At 41.4% G+C, this 27344-nt stretch overlaps 1 protein-coding gene across 1 annotated transcript in view; it reads right to left on the reverse strand.

The window, feature by feature from the left end:
- Positions 1 to 27344, reverse strand: part of LOC121579071 (protein kinase C-binding protein NELL1-like) — a 519122-nt gene that overhangs the window by 216635 nt on the left and 275143 nt on the right. The window contains exons 9-12 of the mRNA XM_041893338.1: positions 21309 to 21411; positions 7396 to 7469; positions 4860 to 4959; positions 2812 to 2940 (exon numbers count right to left, since the gene is read on the reverse strand). Coding sequence (XP_041749272.1) covers positions 2812 to 2940; positions 4860 to 4959; positions 7396 to 7469; positions 21309 to 21411 — 406 coding nt within the window. The remainder of the gene's footprint in view (positions 1 to 2811; positions 2941 to 4859; positions 4960 to 7395; positions 7470 to 21308; positions 21412 to 27344) is intronic.

Consider the following 27344-nt stretch of genomic DNA (forward strand, 5'->3'; position numbering starts at 1 on the left):
TGACATTCATATTCTGACTATCTCTAAAACTCACTTAGATAATACCTTTGATGATACAGTGGTAGCAATACATGGTTATAACATCTACCGAAAATACATAAAAAAGGGGGAGGTGTTGCAGTCTATATTCAGAACCACATTCCTGTAAAGCTTAGAGAGGATTTCATGGTAAGTACTGTTGAAGTAATACAGCTACAGGTTCATCTGCCTCACCTAAAGCCCATTCTGGTGGGAAGCTGCTATAGACCACCAAGTGCTAACAGGCAGTATCTGGATAACATAATAATGTATGTGATATGAAAAGAGAGGTATACTTTCTGGGTGATTTAGTTATTTACTGGCTTTCATCAAGCTGCCACTCTAAGAAAAAACGTCAAACTGTAACTAGTGCCTGCAACCTTGTTCAGGTTATCAGTCAACCTACCAGGGTAGTTACAAACGGCACAGGAATGAAATCATCAACATGTATTGATCACATATTTACTAATGCTGTAGAAATTTGTTTGAATGCAGTATCCAAATCCATCGATGTAGTGCTCACAATATAGTAGCCATATCTAGGAAAACCAAAGTTCCAAAGGCTGAGCCTAATATAGTGTATAAGAGGTCATACATTAAGTTTTGTAGTGATTCTTATGTTGATGATGTAAATAATATTTGCTGGTCTGTGGTGTGTAATGAGGAGCAACCAGACACTGCACTTGACACAAATATGAAATTGCTTACTCCAGTTACTAATAAGCATGCACCCATAAAGAAAATGACTGTAAAAACTGTTAAATCCCCTTGGATTGATGAGGAATTGAAAAATTGTGTGGTTGAGAGGGATGAGGCAAAAGGTATGGCAAATAAGTCTGGCAGCACAACCGATTGGCAAACGTACTGCAAATTGAGAAACCATGTGACTAAACTAAAGAAAAAGAAAAATAAACTATTGTATGAAACACAAATAAATGATATAAAGAATGATAGTAAAAAGCTTTGGAGCACCTTAAATGACATTTTGGGCAAAAAGGCAAACTCGGCTCAATCATTAATTGAATCATTTATGGAAGCCTCTCCAACATAATCCAGGTAGGAACAGGAATTCCCCAGGGCAGCCCTAACTTTTTTCAATCTTTACTAACGACATGCCACTGGCCTTGAGTAAAGCCAGTGTGTCTATGAATGCGGATGACTCAACACTATACACGTCAGCTACAAAAGCTACTGAAATGAAATAATGTGTTATCATAGTCCGGTGTAGCTCAGTTGGTAGAGCATGGCATTTGCAACTCCAGAGTTGTGGGTTCGTTTCCCACGGGGGACCAGCATGAAAAAAAAATACTCACTAACTGTAATTCGCTCTGGATAAGAGCGTCTGCTAAATGACTAAAATGTAATGTAAATGTAAATGACTGCAACACTTAACAAATAGCTGCAGTTAGTTTCAGAAAGGGTGGCAGGGAATAAGTTAGTCCTACATTTTTCAAAAACTAAAAGCATTGTATTTGGGACAAATCATTCACTAAACCCTAAACCTCAACGGAATCTTAAATGAATAATGTGGAAATTGAGCAAGTTGAGGTGACTAAACTGCTTGGAATAACCCTGGACTGTAAACTGTCATAGTCAGAACATATTGATACAACATTAGCTAAGATGGGGAGAAGTCTGTCCATAATAAAGTGCTGCTCTGCCTTCTTAACAACACTATCAATAAGGCAGGTCCTACAGGCCCTAGTTTTGTCGCACCTGAACTACTGTTCAGTAGTGTGGTCAGGTGCCACAAAGAGGGACTGAGGAAAATTACAATTGGCTCAGAACAGGGCAGCACGGCTGGCCCTTAAAAGTACATGGGAAGCTAACATTAATGATATGCATGTAAATCTCTCATGGCTCAAAGTGGAGGAGAGATTGACTTCATCACTACTTGTTTTTGTAAGAAGTGTTGACAAGCTGAATGTACCAAGCTGTCTGTTTACACTACTAGCACACAGCTCGGACACCCATGCATACCCCACAAGACATGCCACCAGAACAGAGAGAGTCCAGAACAGACTATGGGAGGCGCACAATACTACATAGAGCCATGACTAAATTGAACTCCATTCCACATCAGGTAACTGATGCAAGCAGTAGAATCAGACACCTGATGTGGAATAGAGTTCCATGTAGTCATGGCTCTATATAATACTGTACGTCTCCCACTACATGGAACTCTATTCCACATCAGGTAACTGATGCAAGCAGTAGAATCAGATTTTTAAAAAAAGGTTAAAATACTTATGGAACAGCGGGGACTGTGAAGAGACACACACAAAGGTACAGACACGCATACGCACACAAGCGCAAGCACACGCACTCTACACACACATACACTGTAATAATGTTGTATGATGGTATTATACATTTTGTATTGTAGATAGGTAGTGGTGTAATAATGTTATATGATGTACTGTTTTATCTTTTGTTTACATGTAATATAAGTGCCTTAATGTGTTTGGACCCCAGGAAGAGTAGCTGCTGCCTTGGCAGCTGCTAATGGGGATCCCTAATAAATTCAAATAAATACAAATACAGAATGAGATCTTCGTTTCCAAAATGTCCTCCTAAACCCTAAGATAGTTGGTTCAATGCCCACGCTCTCTCTTAGGCATCTACTGTATGGAATGGGCCAGGCATCTCACATACCCACATATCCACTCATTGCATTAAAGAAATACAACTTCCACATACACAAAACAAGCTCTAAATCAACCCGTCATATACCCAGCCATAGTTCAGAATCTTCTACTCAAAGACCCAGTCAAATAGTGCACAGCCGCCTACCTTCACAGTATGTGGAGTCCCCGTGGATGGAGGCAAAGCCGCTCTTGCACTCACACTCCGCTCTGGAATTCCGGTTTTTACACTCCGAATTTTCCCCACAAATGAGTCCCTCTGCGCAGAAGTCGTAGCCTAAGGAGAGAGGGGGACAAAGTTCTGACTCAACAGTCTGGGTTTGACTGAGATCACACAGGGTGCTGACAGTGGGGTTGGGCGAAGTGATGAGGTAGAAAATGAGTCCTGGAAAAGGCCTGTAATCCAAAATCAACTTTTCAGGAACTTGAGATTTTGTTGTTGTTGTTGATCTATCGCCATATGCTAATACAAACTCAAAGTCCACAAAACTATAGTACCAAAAGCAAGGAATGGGGCATGGAAACTTTATGATTTTGTGGAACGCTTTGAGTTTGTAGCTTGCCCCAGACAAACACACATATACAATAAATAATCTCCAGGAAAAATGCCTGCCGAGAAGAGAGAGCGTAATCAATCAAACAGATGCACACAGACAGACAGCCAGACAGCCAGCCTGCCAGACGACTGACAGACAAACAGGTAGGCAGCCAGCCAGCCAGCCAGACAGCCAGCCTGCCAGACAAACAGGCAGGCAGGCAGGCAGGCAGGCAGCCAGACACAGGCCTGCATGTACAGTAGATTACTCAGTCGTCTCCTCTCTCAATCTGAACCCATCTATCCCTTCATTCCCAGTAATGAGTAGCGCCAGTACCACTCTCTGTAAACCCCCCCTCTGAACCACAGTGCTTAGCCTACTGCAGATAGAGCAGTCTGCATTCTCTCTCTCTCTCTCTCTCTCTCTCTCTCTCTCTCTCTCTCTCTCTCTCTCTCTCTCTCTCTCTCTCTCTCTCTCTGACATGTTTTTCTCTCTTTATCCCTCTGTCTTTCCTTCTCTGTAATCTCTCTCTCTCGTTCTGCATATACTCTCTCTCTCTGACATGTTTTTCTCTCTTTATCCCTCTGTCTTTCTTTCTCTGTCATATTCTCCCTTTCTCTCCCTCCCTCCCTCTCCCTCAGAAGAGGTCTTACATGTACAAAGAGTCAGAACGTGAGAGGTGGAAGTTTGGCTGACGCCACGAGGGAGAGAGAAAGAAAAAGCACTTGCAGGCCTACAGCGTGCACACACATCCCCCTATCCCTTTGACGAGGGCTTTAAACTTGTCCATTCAGTGCAATGGAAAAGGTAGAATATGCCAATTTAATGACTAGTGGGTAATATCCAATTTAACAAGCCTCATCCAACCCACACGGAGATAATGGCAGGTTATGAGTGGAAGATGTTCTGAAAGGGAAAAGACTCCTCTTCTCTGCACTGCACTGATGTTTGACTGAATGACCAAATACATAGACCAAATGATAAGGCTTGGTTTAACAAATTAGTATTTGTTCAGGTGAAATTGACCATATTCATCTCTAAGGTGGGCATATTTTTTCCACTTATCTCTCTTATTCACATAGTTTCACAGTAGTTTCACAGTCGCCTGCCTCAAACGGTTTGTGTGTATTCAGTCTATTTACAAAATTACCCATGGATATTTAGATGATATATTATTTCGCTGCCAAAATGGTAGGAATTATGCAAATTGGCACAACGAGAGCCGGTCTAAAGCAGACCAATCTGCTCTGAACTCCAGCCAACAACAGATGAAACATTCATGCAAAGAGACAAATAGAGCCATTTGAGAGATCCTGGTAAAAGGTTGTGCACTATACAGTATAAGTGCACTATATAGGGAATATGGTGCCATTTGGGACACAGACATTGGCTCCACTCGAACAAGCAGCAGGCCGGGATTAGATCTGTTAGCTCCTCGCTGCTCTCATGATTGGTGCAAGGGCCTGTCAATCACTGGGCTGGTCCAATGGAAGACAACAGGTTGTAAGGGTGGGACCAATGATAGACGGCAATGAGGAATGATTCAGACTCAGTAGATGCTGGGTAGTGGAAGATGATGGCTCAGCCAGTGAGATACTGAAAGGGGAGAGGGACTGAGGGTTGAACCAATAGCAAGCGACTTTATAGATGAAGGACCAACCTTTGCAGACATTGCAGCACCTGTTGTCAGGTAGGATCTGTTCCTTGAGGGTGCAGTTGAGTTCCGGACAGTTCTCTGTCACGCTCACCATCAGCCCGTTCTGCAAACACAACCCAAATACACACATTCAAGCAATTCAATTCAACACAACTTTATTAATCCCCTCAGGGGCAATTAACATTAGAATAGAATTAGCATGTTAGCGATAGGTTGTTTCCAATAATTACATGTCAACAAATTATCGACACTTGCAAAAAGAGAAACACACTACAGAATATAGGCACATTACTCACAACATGAATGTAAACACATAGAGACAGGGATATACACAGATTCACAAAGAAAGGGAAAGAACTCAGGCTCTCTTCTCTATAAAACGGTCTTCCTCATCCTCCCATGGGCTTTCAAAATAAAATAGCCACGCGTACAGTTACACGAGTCAACCTGTCTCAGTTTCCGCTCCTCCATGGTCCCTGTGTGCCTCTCCATGGTCCCTGTGTGAGGCTTTGACTCAGACCCCTAAGACACCTCTCTCTTTCAAAGTTACTTCAAAGTCACCCCCTTCCAGGTGCTACACCAACTGGGTCTGTGTCACAAATGACACCATATTCCCTACATAGTGCACTACGTTTGACCAGAGCCCTATGGCTCCTGGTGAAAAGTAGTGCACTATTTGTTATATTTTATTTATTACGGATCCCCATTAGATGCTGTCAAGGCAGCAGCTACTCTTCCTGGGGTCCAATCACAATTACATACAATAAAACAATACATAACACAACACACTATTACACACTACTCTACTATAACATATCTACAATACAAAATCAATAATACAGAAAAATAACAATATTAAAATGTATGTGTATTTAGAGTGTGTTAGCATGTGTTTGAGAATGCTGTGTGTGTGCCTGTGTGTGTGTCTCTTCACAGTCGGTGCTGTTCTGATTTTACTGCTTGACTGAGTTACATGATGAGGGCACTGATGTTGGGCGATTAGGCCTGGCTCGCAGTCGGCGTTCTAATTCATCCCAAAGGTGTTCAATGGGGTGGAGAGCTCTGTTTAGGCCAGTCAAGTTCTTCCACACAGATCTCGACAAACCATGTCTGTATGGACCTCACATTGTGCACAGGGGCATTGTCATGCTGATACAGGAAAGGGCCTTTCCCAAACTGTTGCCACAAAGTTGGAAGCCGCCAAAAATCCAGTGTTTCTATGTCAAACGGTTTTGTTACATTTCAGTCTTCTGTGATGTATAGAAAGTGTAATAATGGGATGCAAACACAAAATGTAATTTCATTTCAACTCTATATGTGACATGGTACAGCTGTAACCATGTGTTTGAGGTGTATACTTTTGTTTCAAAGTAGATTTGTTTAAGACTTCCAAGAAACACTCTGTGTGACCCTGATTTAGCCCACTGCAGTAAAAGGTTAAACAGCCACTACAAGCTTCAGCTAACTTAAGTGACCAATAGCTAAACATCAAGGGGAGTGATAGGGGCAACTTTCTAAATGTAATGTCCAAATATCCCCTTTAAGCTCTCTGTTTGCTGTAATTTGATGAAGGGAAATATATACACTTATATCATTGAACTGGCCCGTTCTCCACTTTAACAACCATGGTGGCAGATGAAAGGAAAGTTAGCTACAGAGCACAGAATATCACTTTAAAGTCTAAATGGGGCCTTAAAACCTTTTTCCTGTCTGCCTGGCTAGTCTCTCTGTAACCAAATACACCAGTAAAACACTCATTTTCTCTCTTACAATTGCCTTTTAAGATAAATGGTAGCACATAGAGAAGAGAGTCCTCTTTTCCCTCAGTGGAATAATGACTTTAATTATAGTCTACCGCACTGCAATACAGTCCCTGTGCTGCCTGCTCCTTAAATGTAATCTGTGACCCAAATGGATATCTATTCCCAATAGTGCACTACTTTTGACCACGGCCCATAGGGTCCTGTAGAGGGATCGTATTGGGACTCAGCCCTGCTCCTTAGATTTACCCCTCAGTCGCTTCAAACAGCCCTTTGTTTCTATGTTCATAAATTACTCTCAATTACCCACGTATCTCGCTCATGGAAGAGAAAGAAAAAAAGAAAGATTGAACAGATTGTGTCTGGGCTCTGAGAACTAATAAAGTCAGTTGGATAATTAAATAACACAGAGATCAATCTACAGAACCGAGTTGTACAACTTGCTTGTCACAATACCAGTATCATAATAATAAGATACTTGATTTTCCATGGCAAAAAGGAAAACACGAAGCAAGGTCAACTCTTTGAAAATCTGCTTTATGTAAAATATTGTGTGCTATAGCTTTGAATATACACAAATGTGACCCTTAAGGCTGTTTGTTTATTTGTTTCCAACACTAGGACCGTTTCCTCAAGAAATGAAGTCTGCTTCATGTTTTGTTTCCTTGCCATGACTATCATGATACTTCACAATACTTCACAATAGTTCTGAGTATCACAATAATGGTATCATGACAACCCTAATGATGTTAGTCAGGGAGGGATGGATCCGTTGTTACCTTGCATTCTGTGCACCTCTTCGCTAGCAGACGCTGGCCCTCTGACAAAGTCTGGGCCATATAGGTGCATTTTGCTGCGGGGACAAAGAAAAAGGACATTATCATTAGTGAAATGTAAGTATATATACTGTAAAGCAATTCTGGGATTAGGGTTGCAATATTCCGGTTACTTTCCCAAAATTCCCAGGTTTTCTATAAATCCCGGTTGGAGGATTCCCAGATTTCCTGCTTATTCTTTGCTGATTCCAGCAAAATTCCAACAAGGATTTCTGGAAAACCTGGGAATTTTGGGAAAGTTACTGGAATTTTGTAACCCTATCAGATATACTAATTAGGTAGGCCTATGTGACGTTCAGATGATATTCATGGCTCAGATGATTCACTGTGTTTCCATGGTAATTACACAGAGTGCAAAGGGTACTGAAAGACTTGAGAACTGGCTACAAAAATGTTTTTGAGGTTCGAAGTTCTAAATAGTTAATTATGTAGAAGAAAAAAAAGGCAAATGTGAGTGGGTGAAGTTGGGGGGAAAAGAAACATCCTATTAAGAACACAAGAGATGAGACATTAAGGGACGGAAATCGAAAGTGAGGCAGTTTGTGTCTACTAGCCCAGTTGATTGTGTTCACCATCACAGTAGCCCTGCACTTTAGACATAAAGGTACGGTATTGTTTTCTGGGGTACAATTATCACACTCACTCTCAACATACAGGTAAGATACATTCCTGTTTCCCTGGGTACAAACATATTTTGTGTACCCTCAACTCTTGATGGTACTGATCTGTACCTTTGTTTAGCAGAAAAGCAATGTATTGAAAAAAGGTAAATATTTGTACCCACCATTAGGTACAATGATTAATTTTTGCCACCTAAAAGGAACTAATGGCTTTGTCACTGGGGTGGTACCCTAAAAAGGCAAATCTGTACCATAATCATTATCATATTTCCCAGCATGCTAGAGCAGGTTGGTTGTTAAGAATTGTTTTTAATATCTGTGTTTTTGCATTGATTGATTAATCTTATGCCACATGAAAATGAATAACATTTTTCTAAACTACTCCAATCAGTTAGTTAGATGTTTGCACCCGTTACTGAAATAGTTGTTCCAGTTTAAATGGCTTAGGTAGTCTCCTTACAATGTTTTTAATACTGGCAGTCATTCTGAATGCAGGTTGCGGGTGAACAAACAATCAAACTGTTGGATATCCTAACTCTGGCTGGAGTCTGATAGGAATTACACATCACTTTGCAAACCAGTATGTGACTTGCAGGTAGGGTTGTACAATTCTGGTAAATTTTCCAGGTTTGGAAAAACGGGAGGTAATAATCAGGGAATACTTCAACCAGGATTTTTGGAAAGTTTCCAGCATTTTTTCAACCCTACTTGCAGGCCATCGATGCAGTTATTGATGAAACCAGTGACTGATGTGGTGTACTCCTCAATGGCATCGGAAGAATCACATATTCCAGTCTGTGCTAGCAAAACAGTCCTGTAGCTTAGCATCTACGTCATCTGATCACTTCTGAACTGAGCGAGTCACTAGAGTTATGGTCAGATTGCCAAATGGAGGGTGAGGGAGAGCTTTGTATGCGTCTCTGTGTGTGGAGTAAAGGTGGTCTAGAGTTTTTCCCTCCTCTGGTTGCACATTTAACATGCTCTATACTTGTCATCGTGCTTTCAGAAAGTGACTTTTTTCTTGACTTTTTCCACATTGTGTTACAGCCTGAATTTAAAATGGATTACATTGAGATTTTGTGTCACTGGCCAACACACATCATGTCAAAGTGGAATTATGTTTAAACGTTTTTTGGGGGACAAATTAATTAAAAATGAAAGTCAATAAGTATTTGTCACCTTTGTTATGGCAAGCCTAAATAATTTCAGTGGTAAGAATGTGCTTAACAAGTCACATAATAAGTTGCATGGACTCACTCTGTGTGCAATAATAACATACAATTATCTGCAAGGTCCCTCAGTCGAGCAAAGAATTTCAAATTCAACCACAAAGACAATGGGTGTATTCCAATGTCTGGTAAAAGAAGGGCACATATTGGTAGATGGGTAAAAATAAAAAAAGCAGACATTGAATATATCCCTATAAGCATGGTGAAGTTATTAATTACACAATGGATGGTGTATCAATACACCCAGTCACAAAAAAATACAGGCGTTCTTCCTAACTCAGTTGACGATGAGGAAGGAAACTGATCAGGGATTTCACCATGAGGCCAAGGGTGACTTTAAAACAGTTACTGACTTTAATGGCTGTGATAGGAGAAAACCGAGGATGGATCAACAACATTGTAGTTACTCAACAATACTAACCTAAATGACAGAGTGAAAAGAAGGAAGCCTGCACAGAATAAAAATATTCCAAAACATGCATCCTGTTTGCAATAAGGCACTAAGTAAAACTGCAAAAAATGTGGCAAAGAAATTAACTTTATATCCTGAATACAAAGCGTTATGTTTGGGGCAAATCCAACACAACATATCACTGAGTACCACTCTTCATATTTTCAAGCATGGTGTTGGCTGCATCATGTTATGGGCATACTTGTCATCGGCAAGGACTAAGGAGTTTTTTTAGAATGAAAATAAATGGAATAGAGCAAAGCACAGGCAAAATCCTAGAGGAAAACCTGGTTCAGTCTGCTTTCCAACAGACACTGGGAGACAAATTCACCTTTCAGCAGGACAATAACCTAAAACACAATGCCTTCAGAACTTATTCCACATTTTGTTGTGTTACAGCCTGAATTCAAAATTAATTACATTTATATTTTTTTCTCACCCATCTACACACAATACAAAATAATGACAAAGTCAAAAAAAAATAGTTTGACATTTTGTAAATGTACCTAAAACCATATTAAATGAAAACGGCATTAGAAAATCTGTTGGCCAGCAAGTGGGAGGTTTTTCAGCAGTTGAAAGACATTTATTCAGAGCACACAAGGTAGCCACACCTGAAGAGCTCATTATGCAAATGAATAAGGTAAGTCTGTATACCAAATACTGAGAAGTGCGTAGGAAAGGTGTGTGTAGGAAAGTATAAATTGTGACTAAGAGCTTTGCACACCTGGATTGTACAATATTTGCCCATTATTCTTTTTTAAATTCTTCAAGCTCTGTCAATTTAATTGTTGATCATTGCTAGACAGCCATTTTCAAGTCATGTCATAGATTTTCAAATCGATTTAAGTCAAAACTGTAGGCCACTCGGGAACATTCAATGTCGTCTTGGTAAGCAACTCCAGTGTAGATTTGGCCTTGTCCTGCTGAAAGGTGAATTCGTCTCCCAGTGTCTGTTGGAAAGCATACTGAACCAGGTTTGCCTCTAGGATTTTGCTTGTGCTTGTAGCTGTATTCCGTTTATTTTGATTTTTAAAAAACTCACTAGATCTAGCCGATGACAAGCATACCCATAACATGATGCAACCACAACCATGATTAAAAATATGAAGAGTGGTACTCAGTGATGTGTTGTGTTGGATTTGCCACAAACATAATGCTTTGTATTCAGGACAAAAAGTAAATTTCTTTGCCACGTTTTTTGCAGTATTACTTAAAGCTGCAATACAATGAGGGAAAAAAGTATTTGATCCCCTGCTGGTTTTGTACGTTTGCCCACTGACAAAGAAATGATCAGTCTATAATTTTAATGGTAGGTTTATTTGAACAGTGAGAGACAGAATAACAACAACAAAAAAATCCAGAAAAAAACAAATGTCAAAAATATTATAAATTGATTTGCATGTTAATGAGGGAAATAAGTAGAAAGATTTCTGGCTCCCAGGTGTCTTTTATACAGGTAACGAGCTGAGATTAGGAGCACACTCTTAAAGGGAGTGCTCCTAATCTCAGCTTGTTACCTGTATAAAAGACACCTGTCCACAGAAGCAATCAATCAATCAGATTCCAAACTCTCCACCATGGCCAAGACCAAAAAGCTCTCCAAGGATGTCAGGGACAAGATTGTAGACCTACACAATGCTGGAATGGGCTACAAGACCATCCCCAAGCAGCTTGGTGAGAAGGTGACAACAGTTGGTGCGATTATTCGCAAATGGAAGAAACACAAAATAACTGTCAATCTCCCTCGGCCTGGGGCTCCATGCAAGATCTCACCTCGTGGAGTTGCAATGATCATGAGAATGGTGAGGAATCAGCCCAGAACTACACGGGAGGATCTTGTCAATGATCTCAAGGCAGCTGGGACCATAGTCACCAAGAAAACAATTGGTAACACACTACGCCGTGAAGGACTGAAATCCTGCAGTGCCCGCAAGGTCCCCCTGCTCAAGAAAGCACATATACAGGGCCGTCTGAAGTTTGCCAATGAACATCTGAATGAGTCAGAGAAGAACTGGGTGAAAGTGTTGTGGTCAGATGAGACCAAAATCAAGCTCTTTGGCATCAACTCAACTCGCCGTGTTTGGAGGAGGAGGAATGCTGCCTATGACCCCAAGAACACCATCCCCACCATCAAACATGGAGGTGGAAACATTATGCTTTGGGGGTGTTTTTCTGCTAAGGGGACAGGACAACTTCACCGCATCAAAGGGACGATGGACGGGGCCATGTACCGTCAAATCTTGGGTGAGAACCTCCTTCCCTCAGCCAGGGCATTGAGAATGGGTCGTGGATGGGTATTCCAGCATGACAATTACACAAAACACACGGCCAAGGCAACAAAGGAGTGGCTCAAGAAGAAGCACATTAAGGTCTTGGAGTGGCCAAGCCACACATTCTGTCTCTCACTGTTCAAATAAACCTACCATTAAAATTGTCTTTGTCAGTGGGCAAACGTTCAAAATCAGCAGGGAATCAAATACTTTTTTTCCCTCACTGTGTGTAACTTTTTGGGCGACCCGACAAAATTCACAAAGAAATGTGAGTTATAGATCTGACATTCTCATTGAAAGCAAGTGTAAGAAGAGTCTGTTCTATTTGCGCTATTTCTTTGTTTCCCTTTTTTAAGTTTCGTTTTTGCGTATTTTACCTTCATTTTTGTACACCAGCTTCAAACAGCTGGAAATACAATATATTTGGTTATGGAAAATATATTTCACAGCGGTTTAGATGGTACAATGATTCTCTACACGATACTCCTTGATTAGTCGCATAAATTGAAATTAGGCGAACTATTAGAATTTTAGCAACCAGGAAATGGCTGAGCAATTTCTGCATAGTGCATCTTTAATTATAATTATAATTATAATTATAATTATTTATTTATTTATTTATTTAAAAAATTTTGGTGGGTAGATCAGCTTTAATATTGCAGATAGATTTTAGCTTCCATATATGTAATGACCCCCATATATACAGTGGGGGAAAAAGTATTTAGTCAGCCACCAATTGTGCAAGTTCTCCCACTTAAAAAGATGAGAGAGGCCTGTAATTTTCATCATAGGTACACGTCAACTATGACAGACAAAATGAGGAAAGAAAATCCAGAAAATCACATTGTAGGATTTTTAATGAATTTATTTGCAAATTGTGGAAAATAAGTATTTGGTCAATAACTAAAGTTTCTCAATACTTTGTTATATACCATTTGTTGGCAATGACACAGGTCAAACGTTTTCTGTAAGTCTTCACAAGGTTTTCACACACTGTTGCTGGTATTTTGGTCCATTCCTCCATGCAGATCTCCTCTAGAGCAGTGATGTTTTGGGGCTGTCGCTGGGCAACAAGGACTTTCAAGTCCCTCCAAAGATGTTCTATGGGGTTGAGATCTGGAGACTGGCTAGGCCACTCCAGGACCTTGAAATGCTTCTTACGAAGCCACTCCTTCGTTGCCCGGGCGGTGTGTTTGGGATCATTGTCATGCTGAAAGACCCAGCCACGTTTCATCTTCAATGCCCTTGCTGATGGAAGGAGGTTTTCACTCAAAATCTCATGATACATGGCCCCATTCATTCTTTCCTTTACACGGATCAGTCGTCCTGGTACCGTTGCAGAAAAACAGCCCCGAAGCATGATGTTTCCACCCCCATGCTTCACAGTAGGTATGGTGTTCTTTGGATGCAACTCAGCATTCTTTGTCCTCCAAACACGACGAGTTGAGTTTTTACCAAACAGTTATATTTTGGTTTCATCTGACCATATGACTTTCTCCCAATCCTCTTCTGGATCATCCAAGTGCACTCTAGCAAACTTCAGACGGGCCTGGACATGTACTGGCTTAAGCAGGGGGACACGTCTGGCACTGCAGGATTTGAGTCCCTTGCGGCGTAGTGTGTTACTGATGGTAGGCTTTGTTACTTTGGTCCGAGCTCTCTGCAGGTCATTCACTAGGTCCCCCCGTGTGGTTTTGGGATTTTTGCTCACCGTTCTTGTGATCATTTTGACCCCACGGGGTGAGATCTTGCGTGGAGCCCCAGATCGAGGGAGATTATCAGTGGTCTTGTATGTCTTCCATTTCCTAATAATTGCTCCCACAGTTGATTTCTTCAAACCAAGCTGCTTACCTATTGCAGATTCAGTCTTCCCAGCCTGGTGCAGGACTACAATTTTGTTTCTGGTGTCCTTTGACAGCTCTTTGGTCTTGGCCATAGTGGAATTTGGAGTGTGACTGTTTGATGTTGAGGACAGGTGTCTTTTATACTGATAACAAGTTCAAACAGGTGCCATTAATACAGGTAACGAGTGGAGGACAGAGGAGCCTCTTAAAGAAGAAGTTACAGGTCTGTGAGAGCCAGAAATCTTGCTTGTTTGTAGGTGACCAAATACTTATTTCCACCATAATTCGCAAATAAATTCATAAAAAATCCTACAATGTGATTTTCTGGATTTTCTTTTCTCAATTTGTCTGTCATAGTTGACATGTACCTATGATGAAAATTACAGGCCTCTCTCATCTTTTTAAGTGGGAGAACTTGCACAATTGGTGGCTGACTAAAAACGTTTTTTCCCCACTGTAGCTGTACCATGATAATTGCATTGCTACTAAGTAAACCTCAAATTGTTCCCCACTATTACACCCGCTATAACCCCTCCCCATCCCAAGTTTGGTTGTCAACCCAGTGACCGGCCGACCACCCCCGTCCCACTGGATCCCAGGGCCCCCGAGAGACCAGGACCCATCCTTCGAAAAGAGCACACAATGCCACCCACAGAACAGAAGCAGATCAACCGCCAAAAGCATTTCCATCGCCCTCACCTCGATTTGCATTATATATAGCTATTAAAATATACATCCTGTGTATCTTAATTTCCATAATTAACAAATCATATTTGTAATAATTTAGGCAGTTCTTGCGAAGGATTGTTACCTCTAACCAGGATTGCCATTACAAAAATTTAATTTTTGGCAAGCAATTATTATTTTAGCAAACAATTATTCTGATTCATCCTATATTGTCCCTAACATATTTACTCCCTAGCAACAGATGTGGGATACATACACACACACACACACACACACACAAACACTCATACCCACTCAACCCCTTTCCCCACAAACAACCATAAACTCAGATGCTCAACAGTTGTTCCATACCTGAGCCCAACTCAAGAAAGGACTTGATTTACAAATGCATGTACAGTTGCAACTGTTTGAGAAGGAATGCAAAATTTAGGAAAAGCTGGCAAAATTGGGGAGATTTGATTAACCAAGTCCTAGGTGATGGAGATCAGATTCACCCCCTTCCCCTTATACACACACATGCTGGTCCCCCGTTTTGACAATTTTTCCAAACATCTCTGTGCAGTCAGACCTTTGATCATTTTGTGCCACCAGGGTGTGACCCCCTCCCCATGTGTTACTGCAGCTAGTGTTGCCAGCACTGCCATCACCTGGGTGGGGGCACCCCACTGGAATCCCCACTGGCTAGGTACAAGGTCATCAAGGTTCTCATTAGCAGCTTTGACAATTTCCCTGTATAGTATGCTCTCCCATCAGGAGGCTTTGGCTTTGTAGGACCAACACTGCCAGGCAGGCTCAGAATCTTGAGGGGGCGGTGCTGCTTTAGTAGGTCTCTGATTGCATTCATCTTTCTGATTTGGCTGCGTATAGGCTACTTACAGTAGGCCTATAATACAGATAAAGACTTCTCCTTAGTACAGTGCCTTGCAAAAGTATTCATCCCCCTTGGCGTTTTTCCTATTTTGTTGCATTACAACCTGTAATTTAAATTTATTTTTATTTTTATTTCATGTAATGGACACAGACAAAATAGTCCAAATTGGTGAAGTGAAATGAAAAAAAATAACTTGTTTCAAAAAAGTATACAAAATAAATAAAGGAAAAGTGGTGTGTGCATATGTATTCACCCCCTTTGCTATGAAGCCCATAAATAAGATCTGGTGCAACCAATTACCTTCAGAAGTCACATAATTAGTTAAATAAAGTCCACCTGTGTGCAATCTAAGTGTCATATGATCTCAGTACATATACACCTGTTCTGAAGTTGTGGAGAAGTACAGATCAGGGGTAAGTTATAAAAAAATATCCACCACTTTGAACATCCCACGGAGCACCATTAAATCCATTATTAAAAAATGGAAATAATATGGCACCACAACAAACCTGCCAAGAGAGGGCCGCCCACCAAAACTCACGGACTAGACAAGGAGGGCATTAATCAGAGAGGTAACAAAGAGACCAAAGATAACCCTGAAAGAGCTGCAAAGCTCCACAGCGGAGATTGGAGTATCTGTCCATAGGCCCACTTTAAGCCATACAATCCACAAAGCTGGGCTTTACGGAAGAATGGCCAGAAAAAAGCCATTGCTTAAAGAAAAAAATAAGCAAACACATTTGGTGTTCACCAAAAGGCATGTGGGAGACTCCCCAAACATATGGAAGATGGTACTCTGGTCAGATGAGACTAAAATTGAGCTTTTTTCGCCATCAAGGAAAATGTCTGGCGCAAACCCAACACCTCTCATCATCCCGAGAACACCATCCCCACAGTGAAGCATGGGGGTGGCAGCATCATGCAGTGGGGATGTTTTTCATCGGCAGGGACTGGGAAACTGGTCAGAATTAAAGGAATGATGGATGGTGCTAAATACAGGGAAATTCTTGAGGGAAACCGGTTTCAGTCTTACAGAGATTTGAGACTGGGACGGAGGTTCACCTTCTAGCAGGACAATGACCCTAAGCATACTGCTAAAGCAACACTCGAAATGTCTTGGAATGGCCTAGTCAAAGCCAAGACCTCAATCCAATTGAGAATCTGTGGTATGACTTAAAGATTGCTGTACACCAACGGAACCCATCCAACTTGAAGTAGCTGGAGCAGTTTTGCCTTGAAGAATGGGCAAAAATCCCAGTGGCTAGATTTGCCAAGCTTATAGAGACATACCCCAAGAGACGTGCAGCTGTAATTGCTGCAAAAGGTGGTTCTACAAAGTATTGACAGGCATATACAGGCATGCTGTTTAAATCAAATGATACAAACCCCCAAAAAATCCATTTTAATTCCAGGTTGTAAGGCAACAAAATAGGAAAAATGCCAAGGGGGTGAATACTTTCGCAAGCCACTGTATATGGGTCGCTCAGGTGGGTGTCTAGGGTATAGGGTTGGGGAACATTTAATCATGATAGGACAATAAATAAATGAACTATTTAATTTACTTCAAAAATGTATATCCCATATATGCACAAAATTGAAAGCTCTCTCTCACAACCCCTGCTCACAAACACATATGGGCGTTGGGATTTGCAACTGTTATCCTTTTTCACTCACTTAACTCCACACTTTTCCAAAAACAAAAACACACACCCCACCTTCCATCACAATACATCCGCACATACTGTGCCTTCTATGTCCTCTGTTTGCTGTGTTCCAGTTCCTTATACTTTATTTAGCAAATTATCCTTTCTTCTAATGCTGTCTTATCAATTTATAAAATACTATAAATGGAAAGTCTAATACTAATTATTTTCCAACATTCCCTGTCTAGAATAGTATAGTGTAGTTGTAGTTTGTTTCTTTAACAATTGTTTTTTATTACAATCCCTACCATGGCTAGTATTGGGTGTTCCATGATTCGACTCCTCTATGGGAATTTTGTAATATTTAGAATAGCCATGGAGTAGTCTTTGTGTCTCGGAACATTTGGTTATCAATATACAGTTTATCGACCACGAGAGCTACATTTCCCTTTTAATCTATTCTCCTTGAAGATTCGGTACAGAACTTTGCGCCGTTCTTCAATTTCCTTTTGGAACTGATCATTCATGCCTATTTTCGTGTCAGCGAGTCTTTTACCCAGCCTTTTAACCATTAGTTTATCTTTAAAGAAAGCAAATTTGGCAATGATTGGGTGCTCATATCTCTGTCCTCTCTGTCTGAAATGGTGTACACGTTCAAGTTGGATTTTGTCGACAGCTTCGCGTGGGATCTGAACCTCTGTATGAAGGAACTCCCTCACCACACCCTCAGGAACTTCTCCTTCTTTCTCTTGGATACCAGTAAGTACCATATTTTCTCTCATAGATCTAATCTGTATGTCAAGTAAGGCTTCTCTCAGAAAGGTTCTTCTTTTTAAGTTCAAGTTTCAATCTAATTTACTGTCCCTTTTAGCTTTCGCCATTGTCACAGCTTTTTCATCCCTCATTTCGAGGCTCACCTTCAACTCCTTTATATCTTTACTGACTAATTCAAGTATGCCCAGTTTGTCATTTATCAATTTTAACAGATCGGTTTCCACCCTTACCATTTCCGGTGGTGAAAAGCTTAAATCGTCTGTGTCCGTCGAGGAGTCGCGTTTTCTTTTGGTGATTGGTTCTCCTTGTTTACTCTCCGTCATGTTTGGGTGTTGCTTGTTTTCGTAATATTTGTCGATACATTTCTCTAGCCTTATGATTTGTTTTGTGTTATTATCCAGATTGAAGGTTAATACCCACCAGTATGTGAAGTGCTAATATTTTGTCTAACTTACAGATATTCAATATTACATTTTTATCTTGAGGCGATCTGCACCGCTGTGTTCAGTCCGCCATCTTGTTCCGATCGATCATCTTAAAGTGCCTTGTTGCAAACTGTATGTTTTGGAATATTTTTTATTCTGTACAAGCTTCCTTCTTTTCACTCTGTCATTTAGGTTAGTATTGTGGAGTAACTACAATGTTGTTGATCCATCCTCAGTTTTCTCATATCACAACCACTAAACTCTGTAACTGTTTTAAAATCACCATTGGCCTCATGGAATCTCTGATCAGTTTCCTTCCTCTCCAGCAACTGAGTTAGGAAGGACGCCTGTATCTTTGTAGTGACTGGGTGTATTGATACACCATCCAAAGTGTAATTAATAACTTTACCATGCTCAAAGGGATATTCAGCATTCTGCCTTTTTTATTTTTTACCAATCTACCAATCTGTGCCCTTCTTTTTGAGTCATTGAAAAACTTCCCTGGTCTTTGTGGTTGAATCTGTGCATGCAATTCACTACTCGATTGAGGGACCTTACAGATATTTGTATGTGTGGGGTACAGAGATGGGGTAGCCATTAAAAAAGCATGTTAACCACTATTATTGAACACCAAATGAGTCCATGCAACTTATTTAGGCTTGCCATAACAAAGGGGTTGAAAACGTATTGACTCAAGCCATTTCAGCTTTAAATGTTTTATTTGACATTATGGGGTATTGTGTGTAGATCAGTGATACAAAATCTCAATTTAATATGTGTTTAATTCAGGCTGTAACACAACAAAATGTGGAAAAAGTAAAGGGGTGCGAATACTTTCTGAAGGCACTGGAGTTGCTTACCAAGACGGCATTGACGAGTGGCTTAGGTACAGTTTAGACTTAAATCGGATTGAAAATCTATGGCAAAACTTGACAATTGCTGTCTAGCAATGATCAACTACCAACTTGACAGAGCTTGAATAATTTTTTAAAAGATGAATGTACAAATATTATAAACTCAGCAAAAAAAGTCAACTGCGTTTATTTTCAGCAAACTTAACATGTGTAAATATTTGTATGAACATAACAACATTCAACAACGGAGACATAAACTGAACAAGTTCCACAGACATGTGACTAACAGAAATGGAATAATGTGTCCCTGAACAAAGGGGGGGGTCAAAATCAAAAGTAACAGTCAGTATCTGGTGTGGCCACCAGCTAAATTAAGTACTGCAGTGCATCTCCTCCTCATGGACTGCACCATATTTGCCAGTTCCTGCTGTGAGATGTTACCCCACACTTCCACCAAGGCACCTGCAAGTTCCCGGACATTTCTGGGGGGAATGGCCCTAGCCCTCACCCTCCGATCCAACAGGTCCCAGACGTGCTCAATGGGATTGAGATCCGGGCTCTTCGCTGGCCATGGCAGAACACTGACATTCCTGTCTTGCAGGAAATCACGCACAGAACGAGCAGTATGGCTGGTGGCATTGTCATGCTGGAGGGTCATGTCAGGATGAGCCTGCAGGAAGGGTACCACATGAGGGAGGAGGATGTCTTCCCTGTAACGCACAGCGTTGAGATTGCCTGCAATGACAACAAGCTCAGTCCGATGATGCTGTGACACACCGCCCCAGACAATGACGGACCCTCCACCTCCAAATCGATCCCGCTCCAGAGTACAGGTCTCGGTGTAACGCTCATTCCTTCGATAAACGCGAATCGGACCATTACCGCTGGTGAGACAAAACCGCGACTCGTCAGTGAAGAGCACTTTTTGCCAGTCCTTTCTAGTCCAGTGATGGTGGGTTTGTGCCCATAGGTGACGTTGTTGCCGGTGATGTCTGGTGAGGACCTGCCTTACAACAGGCCTTCAAGCCCTCAGTCCAGCCTCTCTCAGCCTATTGCGAACAGTCTGAGCACTGATGGAGGGATTGTGGGTTCCTGGTGTAACTCGGGCAGTTGTTGTTGCCATCCTGTATCTGTCCCACAGGTGTGATGTTCGGATGTACCGATCCTGTGCAGGTGTTGATACACGTGGTCTGCCACTGCGAGGACAATCAGCTGTCTGTCCTGTCTCCCTGTAGCACTGTCTTAGGCGTCTCACAGTACGGACATTGCTTTTTTTTGCCCTGGCCACATCTGTAGTCCTCATGCCTCCTTGCAGCATGCCTAAGGCACGTTCACGCAGATGAGCAGGGACCCTGGGCATCTTTCTTTTTGTGTTGAGTCAGTAGAAAGGCCTCTTTAGTGTCCGAAGTTTTCATAACTGTGACCTTAATTGCCTACCGTCTGTAAGCTGTTAGTGTCTTAACGACCGTTCCACAAGTGCACGTTCATTAATTGTTTATGGTTCATTGAACGAGCATGGGAAACAGTGTTTAAACCCTTTACAATGAAGATCTTTGAAGTTATTTTGATTTTTACTAATTATCTTTGAAAGACAGGGTCCTGAAAAAGGGAAGTTTCTTTTTTTGCTGAGTTTACAATCCAGGTGTTCAAAGCTCTTAGAAACGTACCCAGAAAGACTCACATCTGTAATCACTGCCAAAGGTGATTATTACATGTATTGAATATTTCTGTATTTCATTTTCAACAAATTAGCAAAAAGTTCTAAAAACATATTTTCACTTTGTCATTATGGGGTATTGTGTGTAGATGGGTGAGAAAAAAACATCAATTTAATCAATTTTGAATTCAGGCTGTAACACAACAAAATGTGGAATAACTCAAGGGATATGAATACTTTCTGAAGGCACTGTACCTATAACTAAATGTACAAAGGAAGTACCGTACAGGGTACCACCCCAGTGACAAGCGTTTGCACCCCTTTACGAACAAATCTGAACTTTTTTTTCTAAGAGTGCATGCCCAATATATTTCTTCATTCTACAGTGCCTAAAACAATAACAACTCCACTGGATACACTGTCTCTATTCTCAGACAATACACAGCCTAGCCCTAGACCCATGTGAGCGCCGTTGCTCCAGCACATTGTCTCCTTACTCTGTGGTCGAGGATTGATGACAGTACTCACGTCGGCATTTCTTGCAGCAGGTGCCCTCCACATGCACGGGGAGAGAGTCCTCTGAGCAGTTGGCAGGGGGACAGAATATCCTGCGACACTCCACCACTCCGTTCTGTAGAGACAAGAGATTACCCTAAAACACACAAATAGCATTACAGAGAGCTCTAACATCCCAGTGTGTGTGCATGTCTGTGGCACTGCCAACAAGATGAGTGCAAAACATACAGACAAAAACATACTGCATTCAAAAATCATGTCCTCACTTATCAGTCCTCACTTGTGTTATTTGTGCAAATCCCATAATCAAACCATCAAACTCAATTATATAAACTGGACTATGTAATAGACTCATACAGTGTGGGAAAAAAGTATTTAGTCAGCCACCAATTGTGCAAGTTCTCCCACTTAAAAAGATGAGAGAGGCCTGTAATTTTCATCATAGGTACACGTCAACTATGACAGACAAAATGAGGGAAAAAAATCCAGAAAATCACATTGTAGGATTTTTTATGAATTTATTTGCAAATTATGGTGGAAAATAAGTATTTGGTCAATAACAAAAGTTTCTCAATACTTTGTTATATACCCTTTGTTGGCAATGACACAGGTCAAACGTTTTCTGTAAGTCTTCACAAGGTTTTCACACACTGTTGCTGGTATTTTGGCCCATTCCTCCATGCAGATCTCCTCTAGAGCAGTGATGTTTTGGGGCTGTCGCTGGGCAACACAGACTTTCAACTCCCTCCAAAGATTTTCTATGTGGTTGAGATCTGGAGACTGGCTAGGCCACTCCAGGACCTTGAAATGCTTCTTATGAAGCCACTCCTTCGTTGCCCGGGCGGTGTGTTTGGGATCATTGTCATGCTGAAAGACCCAGCCACGTTTCATCTTCAATGCCCTTGCTGATGGAAGGAGGTTTTCACACAAAATCTCACGATACATGGCCCCATTCATTCTTTCCTTTACACGGATCAGTCATCCTGGTCCCTTTGCAGAAAAACAGCCCCAAAGCATGATGTTTCCACCCCCATGCTTCACAGTAGGTATGGTGTTCTTTGGATACAACTCAGCATTCTTTGTCCTCCAAACAAGATGAGTTGAGTTTTTACCAAAAAGTTCTATTTTGGTTTCATCTGACCATATGACATTCTCCCAATCCTCTTCTGGATCATCCAAATGCACTCTAGCAAACTTCAGACGGGCCTGGACATGCACTGGCTTAAGCAGGGGGACACGTCTGGCACTGCAGGATTTGAGTCCCTGGCGGCGTAGTGTGTTACTGATGGTAGGCTTTGTTACTTTGGTCCCAGCTCTCTGCAGGTCATGCACTAGGTCCCCCCGTGTGGTTCTGGGATTTTTGCTCACCGTTCTTGTGATCATTTTGACCCCACGGGGTGAGATCTTGCGTGGAGCCCCAGATCGAGGGAGATTATCAGTGGTCTTGTATGTCTTCCATTTCCTAATAATTGCTCCCACAGTTGATTTCTTCAAACCAAGCTCACGATACTTGGCCCCATTCATTCTTTCCTTTACATGGATCAGTCGTCCTGGTCCCTATTGCAGATTCAGTCTTCCCATTCTGGTGCAGGTCTACAATTTTGTTTCTGGTGTCCTTTGACAGCTCTTTGGTCTTGGCCATAGTGGAGTTTGGAGTGTGACTGTTTGAGGTTGTGGACAGGTGTCTTTCATACTGATAACAAGTTCAAACAGGTGCCATTAATACAGGTAACGAGTGGAGGACAGAGGAGCCTCTCAAAGAAGACGTTACAGGTCTGTGAGAGCCAGAAATCTTGCTTGTTTGTAGGTGACCAAATACTTATTTCCCACCATAATTTACAAATAAATTCATTAAAAATCCTACAATGTGATTTTCTGGATTTTTTTTCTCATTTTGTCTGTCATAGTTGACGTGTACCTATGATGAAAATTACAGGCCTCTCTCATCTTTTTAAGTGGGAGAACTTGCACAATTGATGGCTGACTAAATACTTTTCCCCCCCACTGTAGCAGGAAGTCATGGTGGTAATCTCTCTCTCTCAATGGAATATACTGGACTGTTTGTAATTAAGCAATAATAATGATAGTGATACTCATTAACAGCAATTATAACAAATAATAACAAAGAATAGGCAAATATGAATAATCACACTATACTTCTCCCTGACTGTCCCTCAGGTTGTGTCAGGAGGCCTCAAATGTGGCTGCTAAAACACAGCATTTTGGTTTTTTCACCAAGTATGTATTTAAGTTCATCTTCATCATTTAAGTTTTCTAATTCTTTGTATTGTTGTATAATTTGGGGAAATAATTTATTTCTTATGTCAAAATATCTATCACAGTTTCACAGAAAATGCAGCTCTGTCTCTATCTCTTCCTGGGGGCAGAATGAGCAGCCATGTTTGCCTGGGACGACTGGTCTCTATGGCCAGGCTGTGCTCACTGAGTCTGTACATAGTATTTTCCTCAGTTTTCTATCAGTTACAGTTGTCAGATAGTCTGCCACTGTGTACTGTCTGTTTAGTGCCAAATAGCATTGCAGTTTACTTAGATTTGTTGTGGTTTCTCCAATAGGTAATATCTTTTTCATTTTGCTTTGTGATAATTTGGTTGGATCAGATTTTCTGAGTGCTGTCCTGAGGCTTTGTTTGGTTGGTAGTGGTTATTGAATTGAGCCTCAGGACCAGCTGGCTGGTCACCTCTTGGCGTTTGAGGGCTTTGTATGTGGGGTCAATTGTTTTTAAATGATTATAGCGTTTGGTGGCTCTTTTTTGGATATTGATCAGAAGAGGGAATTGGCCTAATTCTGCTCTGCATGCATTGTTTGCAGTTTTTCTCTGTACTCTGAGGATGCTCTTACAGAATTCCGTATGCTGGGTTTCAATTGGGTGTTTGTCCCATTTGTCAAATTCTTGTTTTGTAAGCGGACCCCACACCTCGCTGCCATATAGTGCAATTGGCTATATTATTGATTTGAATATTTTGAGCCAGATCCTAATTGGTATGTCTAATTTGATAGATATTTTAATGGCATAGAAAGCCCTCCTTGCTTTGTCTTTCAGTTCATTTACGGCCAGGTTGAAGTTCCCTGGAGCCCAGTAAAAATGGATATCGGTTTCACTGACATCTGGATCTTTTCTGGAATATCATACTTTTTGTCGTTTTGAGATTGACTGTCAGGGTCCAGGTCTGACAGAACTGTTGCAGATTATCTAATTGTTGCTGTAACCCCTCTTTTGTGGGGGACAGCAGCACCAGGCCATCTGCATTCATGAGGCATTTTAAATCTGTGTCGTTAAGAGTGAGATAGGGGGATGTTGATTGTTGTAGTGTTTTTGCCAATTCATTAATGTTTTGTTTTGGTTCAACTGTTTATCAATTAAGGTGTGAAGAGTATAAATGATCTGATGTTCGATAATTTGGTAGGAAGCCAATTTGACTTTTGTTTAGGACATTGTGTTCACTGAGAAAGTGCAGTAATCTGCTGTTCATGATGGCGCAGAATATTTTCCCCAGGTTGCTGCTCTCTCGCTCTCTCTTGCTCTCTCTCGCTCTCTGTCTCACTCTTTCTCGCTCTCTCTCAATCTCTCCTTCTCTCTCTCCTTCTCTCTCCTTTTCTCTCTCTCTCTCTCCCCCATCTCTCTCTCTCTTGCACTCACCCTTTTTCTCTATCCATCTCTCTATCTCAATCTCTTTCTCTCTCCACCCCCCTCTCTCTTTCTCTCTTTCTCTCTCTCTGTCACTCTCACCCTCCCTCTATATCCCTCTCTCTCAATCTCTCGTTCTTTCTCAACCCCCCCCTCTCTCTCTCTCTCTCTCTCTCTCTCCATGCACAACTTCATTTCATGACTAATCTAAAATGGCGTCTCCCACAGGGCTTGGTGGATATCAGTTAATGGAATGATATCTGCGGGAGGAAATCGCACTCACAAAACTCCATCCTGGGCCTGACGTGCAGCGATGCAGCAAGTCTAATTCACAGGGGTCTGAGATTGGCCTGATTCTACACATTTTCTGAGTTCAACACGCTCATGAGGAGGTAGGAACTCTTATTACTGGAAGTATTATTTGGTTGGGAATGCTTGGTTGATAGAAGGATGGAGAGAGACCGAGAAAGAAAGAGAGAGAGAGATAGAGAGAACTACAAGACAAAATACAAACGCTTCAACCCAAAAAGGCCTGTGGTGTTAATGGTATCCTAAATGAAATGATAAAATATAGAGACCACAAATTCAAATTTGCTATACTTAAACTCTTTAACATTATCATCAACTCTTCCCCAATATTTGGAACTAAGGTCAGATCACCCCAATCCACAAAAGTGGAGACAAATTAGACCACAATAACTACCGTGGGATATGCATCAACAGCTCCTGTCACCTCTCCTCCCGTTGCTCCCCTCTGGTGCTCTGATTCACCGGTCTACTGAGCCACCAGTCTGAGCGCACCACCTCGGCAACACCAGAATGGAAACCCAACGCACCCTAATCACCTCCAGCGCACCTGCAACTCATCATCTCATCACCACCCCTATTTAGTCCTGGACTGTTACTTATAATGTTGTGTGTGATTGTTAAGCTTCGTGTCATTTACCCTATCTTTGTTATTTCTCTTGCTCATTGTTAAGTAAACCTTGACCTTGTTAATTCCTGCGTCTGCGTCCTACTTCTTCGTATACTCAGTACTCGTCACAGCTCCCTTGGGAAAATCCTCTGCATTATCATTAACAGCAGACTCCTACATTTCCTTAGTGAAAACAATGTTCTGAGCAAATGTCAAATTGGCTTTTTACCTAATTATTGTACGACAGACCATGTATTCACCCTGCACACCCTTATTGACAAACAAACAAAACAAAACAAAAGCAAAGTATTCTCATGCTTTGTTGATTTCAAAAAAGCTTTTGACTGAATTTGGCAAGAGGTTCTGCTATTTAAATTGATGGAAAGCGGTGTTGGGGGGAAAACATTATGAAATCCATGTACACAAACAACAAGTGTGCAGTAAAAATGTGTAAAAAAACACACATATTTCTTTCCTCAGGGCCGGGGGGTGAGACATGGATGAAGCTTGAGCCCCACCCTCGTCAGCATTTATATCAATGAATTGGCGAGGGCACTAGAACAGTCTGCAGCACCCGGCCTCACCTTACTAGACTTAAATGTTTACTGTTTGCAGATGATCTAGTGCTTCTGTCCCCAACTAAGTAGGGCCTACAGCAGCACCTAGATCTCCTGCACAGATTCTGTCAGACTTGAGCCCAGACAGTTAATCTCAGTAAGACAAAAATAATGGTGTTCCAAAAAGGTCCAGTTGCCAGGACCATAAATACAAATTCCACACGAAAACGATACATACCTCGGCCTAAACATCAGCACCACAGGTAACTTCCACAAAGCTGTGAATGATCTGAGAGACAAGGCAAGAAAGGCCTTCTACGCCATGAAAAGGAATATACAATTTGAGCCTTTAACACCATGAAAAGGAACATAACATTTGACATCCCAATTAGGATCTGGCTTAAAATATTTGAATCAGTTATAGAACCCATTGCCCTTTATAAGTGTGAGGTCTGGTGTCCACTCACCAACCAAGAATTCACAAAATGGGACAAACACCAAATTGCATGCAGAGTTCTGCAAAAGCATCCTCTGTGTACAACGTAATACACCAAATAATGCATGCAGAGCAGAATTAGGACGATTCCCGCTAACGATCAAAATCCAGAAAAGAGCGATTAAATTCTACAACCAACTAAAAATAAGTGATTCTCAAACCTTCCATAACAAAGCCCTCACCTACAGAGAGATCAACATGGAGAAGAGTCCACCCTGCCAGCTGGTACGGGGACTCTGCTCACAAACACAAACAGACCCCACAGAGCCCCAGGACAGCAACACAATTAGACCCAACCAAATCATGAGAAAACAAAAAGATAATTACTTGGCACATTGGAAAGCATCCATAAAAAAACAGAGCTAACTGGAATGTTATTTGGCCCCAAACAGAGAGTACACATTATCAGAATACCTGACCACTGTGACTGAC

Source organism: Coregonus clupeaformis, chromosome 3 (genome assembly GCF_020615455.1).
Source record: "Coregonus clupeaformis isolate EN_2021a chromosome 3, ASM2061545v1, whole genome shotgun sequence".
In the NCBI taxonomy this organism is placed as follows: Eukaryota; Metazoa; Chordata; class Actinopteri; order Salmoniformes; family Salmonidae; genus Coregonus; species Coregonus clupeaformis.